We start from the raw sequence: 12421 nt of genomic DNA on the forward strand, positions 1-12421 counted from the left end.
ACTTATATGAAGTTATTGTTCTTTAAAAGGAAAGAATGCCAGGGTGCTTGGGTGGCTCAGCTGGTTGAGCGCCCTACTTCGGCTCAGGTCATGATCTCATGGTTTGTGAGCTCAAGCCCTGCATCTGGCTCACTGCTCTCAGTGCAGAGCCTGCTTCGGATCCTCTGTCCCCTTCTGTCTCTGCCCCTTCCCTATGTGTGCTTTATCTCTCAAAGATAAATAAAACACTTAAAAATAAAATAAAATAATAAAAACTAAAAGGAAAGGATGCCTTGGATAATAGAATTTCTAAGAAAAGTTATTTGTGATAAAATGACAACTAAACAAAACAAAGACTTAATTTGCAAACAAACTATAAAATAATAGTATTATTTCTATGTTCAGGCTGGTCACAAGAAAACGTATAGGGCAGCAAAATAGATACCCCTCAAAATGTATCTCCAAGAGCTTCTACATATAAGAAACTACAATTTAATAGTCCCTTCAAAATGCATGTTTCTTGGAGCAACTGGGTGGCTCAGTCAGTTAAGTGTCTAACTCTTGATTTCAACTTAGGTCATGATCTCAAGGTTTGTGGGTTTGAGCCCAGTGTCAAGCTCTGTACCGTCAGTGCAGAGCCTGCTTGGGATTCTCTCTCTGCCCCTCCCCTGCTTGCTCTCTATCTCTCTCTGTCAAAATAAATAAACAGTTTTTAAAATGCATGTTTCTTGTTAATTTATTTAGCATAATGTAGGGACAGGATACAGAATACCATGTCATGTCAAGTTCATTTAAATTCTGTCAAGCTGAAGTGACATGACACCAACTCCTCCATGTCTCCAGTGGGACAGAACTGTGTGGAGGCTAAGAGGTTGATCTGAATCCCAACCTTCCACTTATTAGCCACATGGGTTTAGCCAGGTCAAGAAACTTCTCTAGGCTTGCTTCACCTATAAAATGGTGATAATCTCAGTTTCATGCATTTGCTGAAAGGATTAAATGAGAAAGTACATGTAAAATTACTTAGCAGAAAGTGTGGTAGAAATATCCAATCTAGAAGGCTTTTAAAAAATTCACTTCTGATAATTACAAGGATATAAAGATCTCAAGATATGCATAAGAGTATGCATGTAAATACCATGAGCTGAAAAAGGGCTATGAACAGGAGGAATTCCTTTGTGTAGAACAATTTTTGTCATATGTTGAGTATGCCAACATTGTCTACATCCACTACTTGCTTTGTCTGTTGTTTGATGTATTTCTTACTTCTGAATGCTTTACATCAAGCAATATTTTCAAAAGTATAAAAGTATCAAAGACACCAAACTTTTGATGTCTTTATAAATACACTGGTTTCATCTTCTCGTAATTCTATACACATCAAGAAAGAGTGGGGGGAAGAGCTAGTTGTAATTTAGTTACAATGTATCCTTTTACATTTTTTAAGATGTGGGGAAAATGGTGTCATTTAGTGTGGAAAGTAAAGCAGGCATGAATATCCATAGCCACTTCCAAATGACAGATAATTTGGGTTATGTACGCCATTCCTACATGATTTGTAGGATAATCACATATAGTTGTCACTTCGTTGTCCTGATTAATCAATTTGAAGGTGGCCCTTCAACAATACAGGTTTGAACTATGAGGGTCCTTGGATTTTTTTTATAAATACAGTACAATACTATACATGTATTTTCTCTTCCTTATGACTTTTTAAAAAGATTTTTAAATAATCTCTACATCTAATGTGGGGCTCTAACTCACAACCCCAAGATTAAGAGTCGCATGCTCCACTGACTGAGCCCCGTAGGCACCCCCTTATGACTTTTTAATAACATTTTCTTTTTTATAGCTTACTTAATTGTAAGAATACAATATATGATACATATAATATAAAAACGTGTTAATCAATGGTTATGTTACCAGTAAGGTTTCCAGTCAATAGTAGGAGGCTATTTATTAGTTAAGTTTTTGGAGAGTTAAGTTACACATGAATTTTCAACTGCATAGGGCAATGGTGCCCCTAACCCATGTTGCTCAAATGCCAACTATACTCACTCATTTAAAAACACTTGTACTACACAGTGAACAAGTCAATCACATGTGGTTGAGATTTTTCTATCATACTTAAAAAAAAAAACTTTTACTATCAGGCCTGAACCAAGATGTCCAATGTAATTTTTTTTTGGAAACATGATTTCTCAAAGTTGCTTCTTGGTATTTATTTTTGGTGCTTAATAGTTTGGGAGCTATTGTTGAAGGCTCCTCAAGTTTAGTACATTCATAGAATTTTTAGGCTTAATGAATTCTAGGATGTGTGATGAAACTTTGATCGCTGAATCAAAGTTTTCTCATTCCATTAAAAGGATTTGTGTTCAATATGAATTCTCTGATGAACAATGAGAGTAGATTTCTTGCTGAAAGCTTTTCTACAATTACTACATGCATAGGGTTTTTCTCCAGTATGTATTCTATGATGCACAGTGAGGTGTGACTTCTTACTAAAGGCTTTTCCACACTCGATGCATTCATATGGCTTCATCCCAGTATGGATTCTTTGATGCACAATGAGTTGTGATTTCTGGATAAAAGCTTTTCTGCATTCACTGCATTCATAGGGTTTCTCCCCAGTATGAATTCTCTGATGTTCAATGAACTGTGAGCTCCGGATGAAGGCTTTCCCACAATCATTGCACTGATACCTTTTGTCCCCAGTGTGAGTTCTCTGATGTACAATGAGATCTGACTTTTGAATGAAGGCTTTTTTACATTCATTACACTCAAAAGGTTTCTCTCCAGTGTGAATTCTGTGATGTACACTTAGTTCTGACTTCCTGTTGAAGGCTTTTCCACATTCATTACATCCATGGGGTTTCTCCCCAGTATGAATTCTCTGATGTACAATGAGCTGTGACTGCCAGATAAAGGCTTTCCCACAGTCACTACATTCATATGGTTTCTCCCCAGTATGAGCTCTTTGATGAACACTAAGTGTTGATTTCTTGATGAAAGCTTTCCCACATTCGTTGCATTCATATGGTTTTTCCCCTGTGTGAATCCTCTGATGAATAATGAGGTTTGACTTCTGGATGAATGCTTTCCCACATTCATTACATTCATAGGGTTTCTCTCCTGTATGAGTTCTCTGATGTACAGTGAGTTGTGACTTCTGAATAAAGGCTTTTTCACATTCATTACATTTGTATGGTTTCTCTCCAGTATGAATTCTCTGATGTACAATAAGTCCCGACTTTCCACTGAAGGCTTTTCCACACTGAACACATTTATATAATTTCTCACTGGTTAGAATTTTTGGCTGTGCAAAAAGGTGTGGCTTTTGCATGAAGGCTCTGTTGTGTTCACTAGATGTTCTGTTCAGATGAATTCCTTTCCCCAGTGCACTGTTACATTCACAATCTATCTCCTCAGTCAGGGGCTTGTTGTTAATGAATGCAACTTGGTTCAAAAAATTGTCCTGGTTTTCCTGGTGATTTATCTCATCTTCAAGTTTCCAGTCTTCAAAGGTTGAGTATACAATCATGTTATAGAGTACCACTTCTTCAGAAATGCTCTTCTGTGTTGTTAATTCTTTCATTCCAGTTTCAAAGTCTGAAAAAAGCCCAAGTGTAAGTGATCTTACTTCACTCCTGAGCTTTGAAAAATACAAAACACAAAAATAAAAAATAACATTCTTTGTTTTAATAGAAATAGATAGAAATCTGATAATGAGTACAGTCAGTTTTGAAATAAAGGTAAGCTTAAAATTCAAAGATAGAAGAATAAACAGGCATAAAAAAAAGAAGTTAGCAAGATGCAATGGAAAAAGAAGAGTTGATGAACTCAGTGTCACAGTTCCCACATGGCACCAGCCCCAATACACCACAAGGCTCTGTGAAGAACAGAGGCAAATCCAAAAATCATTTCAGGAAAGACAAAGGAAGGATGCTAGCAAAGGGGACTGAGAATGAGCGGAAGTGACCAGCAGAAAAATTAAATCCACACTAAACATAAAAACAGTTATAAGTATTTTATAAGTAACCAAGCATATTAGAGCACAACTACAGGATAGGGATTTCCACATATATGCATCTTAAAGAGGCAGATGACATAAAAATGCATGGAATAGGACAGGGTCTATTTAAAGGGGATGGTTCTGAGGTAGAAAAACAGACAGTTTCAGAGGGAGAAAGAAGGCAAAAAACAAGGAAGACATACTTGCTCATAACTGGGTGGTGGTAATGAGGAAAGAAAGAAAAGGAAAATATGGGTCCTGGAAGACAAAGAAAACCACAAAACCAGAAAAGCCAAAACTCTTCTCCAATCCCAAAATAAAGGAAGGAGGGGAAAAGACCCTACTATACTAACAGAAAAGAACTCCATAAAATTTAGAAATCTTACCAAAACACTGTGATGTAATAAAATGAACAGAATAAAAGTACAGTCCATAGAGAACTACTACAGAAAATCAGGAAATAAATTTGTGCAGATATCAAGAGAGGAAACTGTCCCCTGCAAAACACAAAAATAACTAGCCATGAACCAGAAGAAAATATTGTCTGAACTCCAAACAGAATATATTCAAACAAGCATCTGAGGACCTGGAAAACCACCATGAAGCAGAACTTATTTTAAAAAACAAAGAAGTAAACAAACAAAAAATGGAGAGATGAAAAAGAATTGGTTAAACTCAGGGGGAAAATGAAAGATTAAATTACAAGGTGTGGGCAGGGAGGTAAGAAGAATTTAATAAGAAGCACTGAAAAAAGATAGGAAAACAACCAAGATAATAAAAATGACATAAAGAATCAAGTGAAAATGGTCACAAAGAAAGTAGAAAAAGAAGACTGACAAAGGAAGAATATTTATATTACTGGAGTATCTGAAAACTGAAAAAACACAAAACAGGACGTTATAATATCAAGACATATGACACTAAAAGGAAGATGAATAAAACAAGGTAATTAAAAAGGATATGAATATCATTTGGTAAGTTACTTTGATAGAGGGCATATCTAAGTCTGGGTAAATGTGTAATGGGCAGAGTATAAGCCCATTTTGGAAGAATAGGGTGCTGTAGATGTTAGCCAAAGAGAGGTTAACTAATTAAGAATGTCCTAAATGATATGGGCATAAATAAGATACAAAGAACAGATAAGGGGGTTACCTCTCTCTCTAAAAGTTAAGCAAAGAAAATGGATTACGTGGGTGTTTGATATGTAGAAGTGTTATTTAGGTATTTGACTATCTCACACCAACAGTCTTCGGCCATTTTGAGACCTCTATGGCCTTAAAAGAATGATTTCCTAAAAAATATTTCAAAGATAAATGTCTCACTAATCAATACTAATCTTACATCCCTGTTTCCCATATACCAGGTTCTCACTTACCTGGATAGGCCCAATTTGAGATTTCTCCCCCCTCCATCCATGGTTCTCCTTGCTTCAATAAGACTACATCTGACTTCAGATACTGATACCCTGTTTATGGGAAAGGATATAGAACTTGGGCATTAGTGGACATCCAACCATCCTAGAACTCGAGCCCACTACGTATACACCAGAATAGCCAAAATTAAAAAGACTAACATTACCAGGGGTGTCTGGATGGCTTAGTCAGTTAAACGTCTGACTCTTGATTTTGGCTCAGGTCACGATCTCACAGTTACCTGAGTTCTCGAGCCTGGCATCAGGCTCTATGTTGACTGTGTGGAGCCTGCTTGGAATTCTCCTTCTCTCTGCCCCTACCCCGCTTGCGCTCTGTCTCATTCAAAATAAATAAATAAACTTTAAAAAAATGCCAACATTACCAAATGTTGATGGAGCTGCCATAATGCTAGTAGGAAATAAACTGGTATAACCTCTATGGAAAACTGCCTGGTAGTATCATCTAAAGCTAAGTATACATGTGCCATGATTCAGAAACTCCACTCCTGTATATATACCCAATAGAAATAGAATGTTTATTTTCACTAGAAGGTGTATATAAGAATGTCCATACAGTTTCATTCAATGGCCCAAATCTGAAACAAGCCAGATGACTACCAACAGTAGAATGGATACGTTGATGAATTACTCCAAACTCACTGAATGGAGTATGATGAAACAGTAAGGAGAAACAGGCTACTGTCAATTGCAACAACATGGATGAATTTCACAGATACTATGTTAAACAAAGCTGCCAGGGGTGCCCGGGTGGCTCAGTCGGTTAAGCGTCCAACTTCAGCTCAGGTCATGATCTCACAGTCTGTATGTTCAAGCCCTGCATCAGGCTCTGTGCTCACAGCTCAGAGCCTGGAACCTGCTTCAGATTCTGTGTCTCCCTCTCTCTCTGCCTCCCCCCACTGGTGCATGTTCTCTCTTTCTCTCTCTCAAAAACAAATAAAAAATAAACATTAAAAATTAAAAAAAAAAAAAGAAAGATGCCAGACAATAAAAACTTACATACTGTGTGGTTACACTTAGATGAAGTTCAAGAACAGACAAAATTAATCTATGGTGATAAAAACCACAAGTTGTTATCACAAGTTGAGGAGATAAATGGCAAGGGGTCCATGGGAGCTTGCTGGGGTGCCTGAAATATTTTATACATTGATCTGGGCAGTGCTTAAATAACATAGGGAAAAAAAGCATCAATCTGTACATTTAAGATTCGGGCTATTTACTATATATGTTCTATGTAAACTAATCTTATAAAAACTAGGAACGTAGGCACAGCCCATCATCTTTAACCTCCAAAGAATGAGCAGGATGCATCACCCATTTTCTTTTCATCCAAGTCCATGGGAATATTTGGTACTCAAAATTAATATTCTTTAGACCTTTATAGCTTGAAATGAAGCTCATTAAATATTCAGAGACCCAGCAGTTTTCAGTAAATAAGAAAGGAAAGGCAGGCAATTGGGTACTCTGGTGGTTTTAATATGTTCATAACTTCTTTGGCACTCTTCCCTTCAAGAGATTCTCTCCTCCCCTTAAACATGGGCTGGACTTAGTAACTCATTTCTAATAAACACAAGAAGGTAGAGGTGATAGTATGTGATTTCAGTGACCTGGTCATAAAAGACACTGTGACTTCCTCCTGGCTTTCTCTCAGCTCACTCTATCTGGGGGAAGTTTGCCATGTCATAAAAACGGGTGCACATGGTGAGAAATTGAGATCTCTTGCCAATGGACAGCAAGGAACTAAAGACTCCTGTCAACAGCCATGTGAGTGAGTTATCTCAGAAACTGGATCCTACAGGGGCGCCCTAGTGGCTCCATTGGTTGAGCATTTGACTTTAGCTCAGGTCATGATCTTGCAGTTCACAAGTTCGAGCCCCACATCAGGCTCACTGCTGTCAGCGTGAGCCTGATGTCCCCCTCTCTCTGTCCCCTTTTCTATGCCCCTGCCTCACTTGCACTCTCCTTTAAAAATAAACAAACAGGGGCGCCTGGGTGTCTCAGTCGGTTGGGCAGCCGACTTCAGCTCAGGTCATGATCTCGTGGTCCGTAAGTTCGAGCCCCGCGTCAGGCTCTGTGCTGACAGCTCAGAGCCTGGAGCCTGTTTCAGATTCTGTGTCTCCCTCTCTGACCCTCCCCCGTTCATGCTCTGTCTCTCTCTGTCTCAAAAATAAAGGTTAAAAAAATTAAGAAAAAATAAACAAACATAGTGCTTGCTTCGGTAGCACATATACTAAAATTGGAACGATACAGAGAAGATTAGCATGGCCCCTGCGCAAGGATGACACGCAAATTCGTGAAGCATTCCATAAAAAAATAAAAAATAAAAAAAAATGAACAAACATAGTAGAAAGGGGAAGATGGCGGCGTAGGAGGATGCTGAGCTCACCTCGTCCTGCTGATCACTTAGATTCCACTCATATCTGCCTAAATAACCCAGAAAACAGCCATAAGACTAGCAGAATGGACTCTCTGAAGCCAAGTGTAGACAAGAGGCCCATGGAAGAAGGTAGGAAGGGCGGAGAGGCAGTGCATGCTACATGGACTGGTGGGAGGGAGCTGGGCGGTGGAGGGGCAGCCCGCCCAGCAAGGCAGAGCCCCCGAGTCTGACTTGCAAAAGCGGAGGGGCCAGACTGCGTGAGTTCTGACAGCCAGCGGGACTTAACATCAGGAATGTTATAAGTCAACAGCTCTGCTTGGAGAGTGGGAGGGCGAGAGGACACCGGTGTTGAGCCCTGGAAGACAGAGCTCAGCTTGGCAGGGAACAAAGGCGCTGGCCAGTGCCATCTCCCTCTCCCATCCCCCAGCCGAAATCCCAAAGGGAACCAGTTCCCGTCACTGAACTTGCTTGCACCACGCAAACACCCAATGCTGTGCTTCTGTGGATCCATCCCTCCAATGGGTCTGCCTTCCTCCTGGTGCTGCAGGGCCCCTCCCACAGGGGACCACCAATGGGAAAGCGAGCTAAGCCTACCCCTCCCGCCCCTGTGCACTCTGCAGATCCACCCCGGCTAATATACCAGATCCCATCAAAGCAGCACCACAAGCCTGGCATTGTGAAAGTAGCCCAGAGAGGGGCCACACCACTCCACAGCGAGTCCTGCCCCTGGGAGAGGGGAAGATAAGGTACACACCAGTCTGACTGTGGCCCCAGCGGTGGGCTGGGGACAGCATCAGGTCTGACTACGGCCCCACCCACCAACACAAGTTACTTCAGACAGGATAGGGGAAGTGCCCTGCAGTTCCACGCCACCTCAGGGACTATCCAAAATGACGAAATGGAAGAATTCTCCTCAAAAGAAACTCCAGGCAGTAGCGACAGCTAACGAATTGATCAAAAACAATTTAAGCAATATAATGGACCATGAATTTAGAATAATAGTCATAATATTAATTGCTGAGCTTGAAAAAAGTAAACAGGACAGCAGAGAATCTATTGCTACAGAGATCAAGGGACTAAGAAATAGTCATGAGGAGCTAAAAATGCTATAAATAAGGTGCAAAATAAAATGGAGGCAACTGCAGCTCGCCAGAGGCAGCCTCTGAAGAGGCAGAGGGGAGAATAGGTGAATTAGAAGATAAAATTATGGAAAAAGAGGAAGCTGAGAAAAAGAGAGATAAAAAAATCCAGGAGTATGAGGGAAGAATTAGAGAACTAAGTGATGCAATCAAACGGAACAATATCTGTATAATAGGAATTCCAGAAGAGGAAGCATGAGAGAAAGAGGCTGAAGGTGTACTTGAACAAATCATAGCTGATAACTACCCTGATCTGGGGAAGGAAAAAGGCATTGAAATCCAAGAGGCACAGAGAACTCCCTTCAGACATACCTTGAATCGATCTTCTCCATGACATATCATAGTGAAACTGGCAAAATACAAGGATAAAGAAAAAATTCTGAAAGCAGCGAGGGATAAACGTGCCCTAACATATAAAGGGAGACCGATAAAACTAGTGGCATACTTATCTACTGAAACTTGGCAGGCCAGAAAGGAATGGCAGGAAATCTTCAATGTGATGAACAGAAAAAAATATGCAGCCAAGAATTCTTTATCCAGCAAGTCTATCATTCAGAATAGGAGAGATAAAGGTCTTCCCAAACAAACAAAAACGGAAGGAATTCATCACCACTAAACCAGCCCTATAAGAGATCTTAAGGGGGATTCTGTGAGTGAAATGTTGCAAGGACCACAGAGTACCAGAGACATCACTACAAGCATGATACCTACAGACATCACAGTGACTCTAAACCTGTATCTTTCAATAATAACATTGAATGTAAATGGACTAAATGCTGCAACCAAAAGACATAGGGTATCAGAATGGATAAAAAAAAAACAAGACCCATCTATTTGCTGTCTACCAGAGACTCATTTTAGACCTGAGGACACCTTCAGATTGAAAGTGAGTGGATGGAGAACTATCTATCATGCTACTGGAAGTAAAAAGAAAGCTGGAGTAGCCATATTTACATCAGGCAAACTAGACTTTAAATTAAAGGCTGTAACAAGAGATGAAGAAGGGCATTATATAATAATTACAGGGTCTATCCATCAGGAAGAGCTAACAATTATAAATGTCTATGCACCGAATACAGAAGACCCCAAATATATAAAACAATCACAAACATAAGCAACCTTATTGATAAGAATGTGGTAATTGCAGGGGACTTTAATACTCCACTTACAACAATGGATAGATCATCTAGATACAGGATCACTAAAGAAACAAGAGCCCTGAATGATACATCGGATCAGATGGACTTGACATATATTTAGAACTCTGCATCCCAAAGCAACAGAATATACTTTCTTCTCGAGTGCACAAGGAACATTCTCCAAGATAGATCACATACTGTGTCACAGAACAGCCCTTCATAAGTATACGAGAATTGAGATCATACCATGCACACTTTCAGACCACAATGCTATGAAGCTTGAAAGCAACCACAGGAAAAAGTCTGGAAAACCTCCAAAAGCATGGAGGTTAAAGAACACCCTAATAAAGAATGAATGGGTCAACCAGGCAATTAGAGAAGAAATTTAAAAATATATGGAAACAAATGAAAATTAAAATACAACAATCCAAATGCTTTGGGATGCAGCGAAGGCAGTCCTGAGAGGAAAATACATTGCCATCCAGGCCTATCTCAAGAAACAAGAAAAATCCCAAATACAAAATCTAACAGCACACCTAAAGGAAATAGAAGCAGAACAGCAAAGACACCCCAAACCCAGCAGAAGAAGAGAAATAATAAAGATCAGAGCAGAAATAAACAATATAGAATTTTAAAAAATTGTAGAGCAGATTAATGAAACCAAGAGTTGGTTTCTTTGAAAAATTAAACAAAATTGACAAACCTCTAGCCAGCCTTCTCAAAAAGAAAAGGGAGATGACACAAATATATAAAATCATGAATGAAAATGGAATTATTACAACCAATCGCTCAGAAACACAAGCAATTATCAGGGAATACTATGAAAAATTATATGCCAACAAACTGGACAACCTGGAAGAAATGGACAAATTCCTAAACACCCACACACTTCCAAAACTCAAACAGGAAGAAATAAAAAACTTGAACAGACCCATAACCAGCAAAGAAATTGAATCAAAAATCTCCCAACAAATAAGAGTCCAGGACCAGATGGCTTCCCAGGGGAGTTCCACCAGACATTTAAAGCAGAGATAATACCTATCCTTCTCAAGCTGTTCCAAAAAATAGAAAGGGAAGGAAAACTTCCAGACTCATTCTATGAAGCCAGAATTACTTTGATTCCTAAACCAGACAGAGACCCAGCAAAAAAAGAGAACCACAGGCCAATATCCCTGATGAATATGGATGCAAAAATTCTCAATAAGACACTAACAAATCAAATTCAACAGCATATAAAAAGAACTATTCACCATGATCAAATGGGATTCATTCCTGGGATGCAGGTCTGCTTCAACATTCACAAATCAATCAATGTGATACATCCCATTAATAAAAGAAAAGATAAGAGCCATATGATCTTGTCAATCGATGCAGAAAAAGCATTTGACAAAATTCAGCATCCTTTCTTAATAAAAACCCTTGAGAAAGTCAGGATAGAAGGAACATACTTAAACATCATAAAAGCCATTTATGAAAAGCCCACAGCTAATATCATCGTCAATGGGGAAAAACTGAGAGTTTTCCGCCTGAGATCAGGAACACGACAGGGATGTCCACTCTCACCGCTGTTGTTTAACAGTGTTGGAAGTGCTAGTATCAGCAATCAAACAAAAGGAAATCAAGGCATCAAAATTGGCAAAGAAAGTCAAGCTTTCACTTTTGCAGATGACATGATCTTATACATGCAAAACCTGATAGACTCCACCAAAAGTCTGCTAGAACTGCTACATGAATTCAGCAGTTGCAGGAGACAAAATCAATGTACAGAAATCAGCTGCATTCTTATACACTAATAATGAAGCAACAGAAAGACAAATAAAGAAACGGATCCCATTCACAATTGCACCAAGAAGCATAAAATACCTAGGAATAAACCTAACCAAAGATGTAAAAGATCTGTATGCTGAAAACTATAGAAAGCTTATGAAGGAAATTGAAGAAGATATAAAGAAATGGAAAAACATTCCATGCTCATAGATTGGAAGAATAAATATTGTTAAACTGTCAATACTACCCAAAGCAATCTACATACACATTCAATGCAATCCCAATCAAAATTGCACCAGCATTCTTCTTGAAGCTAGAACAAGCAATCCTAAAATTTGTATGGAACCACAAAAGATCCCGAATAGCCAAAGTGGTAGTGAAGAAGACCAAAGTGGGAGGCATCACAATCCCAGACTTTAGTCTCTACTACAAAGCTGTAATCATCAAGACAGCATGGTATTGACACAAAAACAGACACATAGACCAATGGAATAGAATAGAAACCCCAGAATTAGACCCACAAAAGTATGGCTAACTAATCTTTGACAAAGCAGGAAAGAATATCCAATGGAAAAAAGA

The 12421-nt window shown here is 39.1% G+C and overlaps 1 protein-coding gene and 1 non-coding gene across 8 annotated transcripts in view; one reads left to right on the forward strand and one right to left on the reverse strand.

Moving 5' to 3' along the window:
• Window positions 1-699: 699 nt before the first annotated feature.
• The window catches only part of ZFP37 (ZFP37 zinc finger protein), a 46636-nt gene continuing 34914 nt past the window's right edge, over window positions 700-12421 (reverse strand). For 5 of the 7 annotated variants that reach the window (XM_019454152.2, XM_019454151.2, XM_019454150.2 and 2 more), the window contains 2 exons: window positions 5367-5456; window positions 700-3588 (listed from right to left, as the gene is read on the reverse strand). In XM_019454152.2, the coding sequence (XP_019309697.1) occupies window positions 2339-3588; window positions 5367-5456 (1340 nt within the window). In that variant the 3' untranslated portion in view covers window positions 700-2338. The remainder of the gene's footprint in view (window positions 3589-5366; window positions 5457-12421) is intronic. The other 2 variants (XM_053908194.1, XM_019454155.2) reach the window with 2 other exon arrangements.
• On the forward strand, window positions 7627-7733 carry LOC128778767 (U6 spliceosomal RNA). Its single transcript, XR_008424479.1, has one exon. It is a non-coding gene; the product is annotated as a U6 spliceosomal RNA (small nuclear RNA).

This window comes from Panthera pardus, unplaced genomic scaffold (assembly GCF_024362965.1).
Source record: "Panthera pardus isolate Hobbes unplaced genomic scaffold, ASM2436296v1 HiC_scaffold_20, whole genome shotgun sequence".
Lineage (NCBI taxonomy): Eukaryota > Metazoa > Chordata > Mammalia > Carnivora > Felidae > Panthera > Panthera pardus.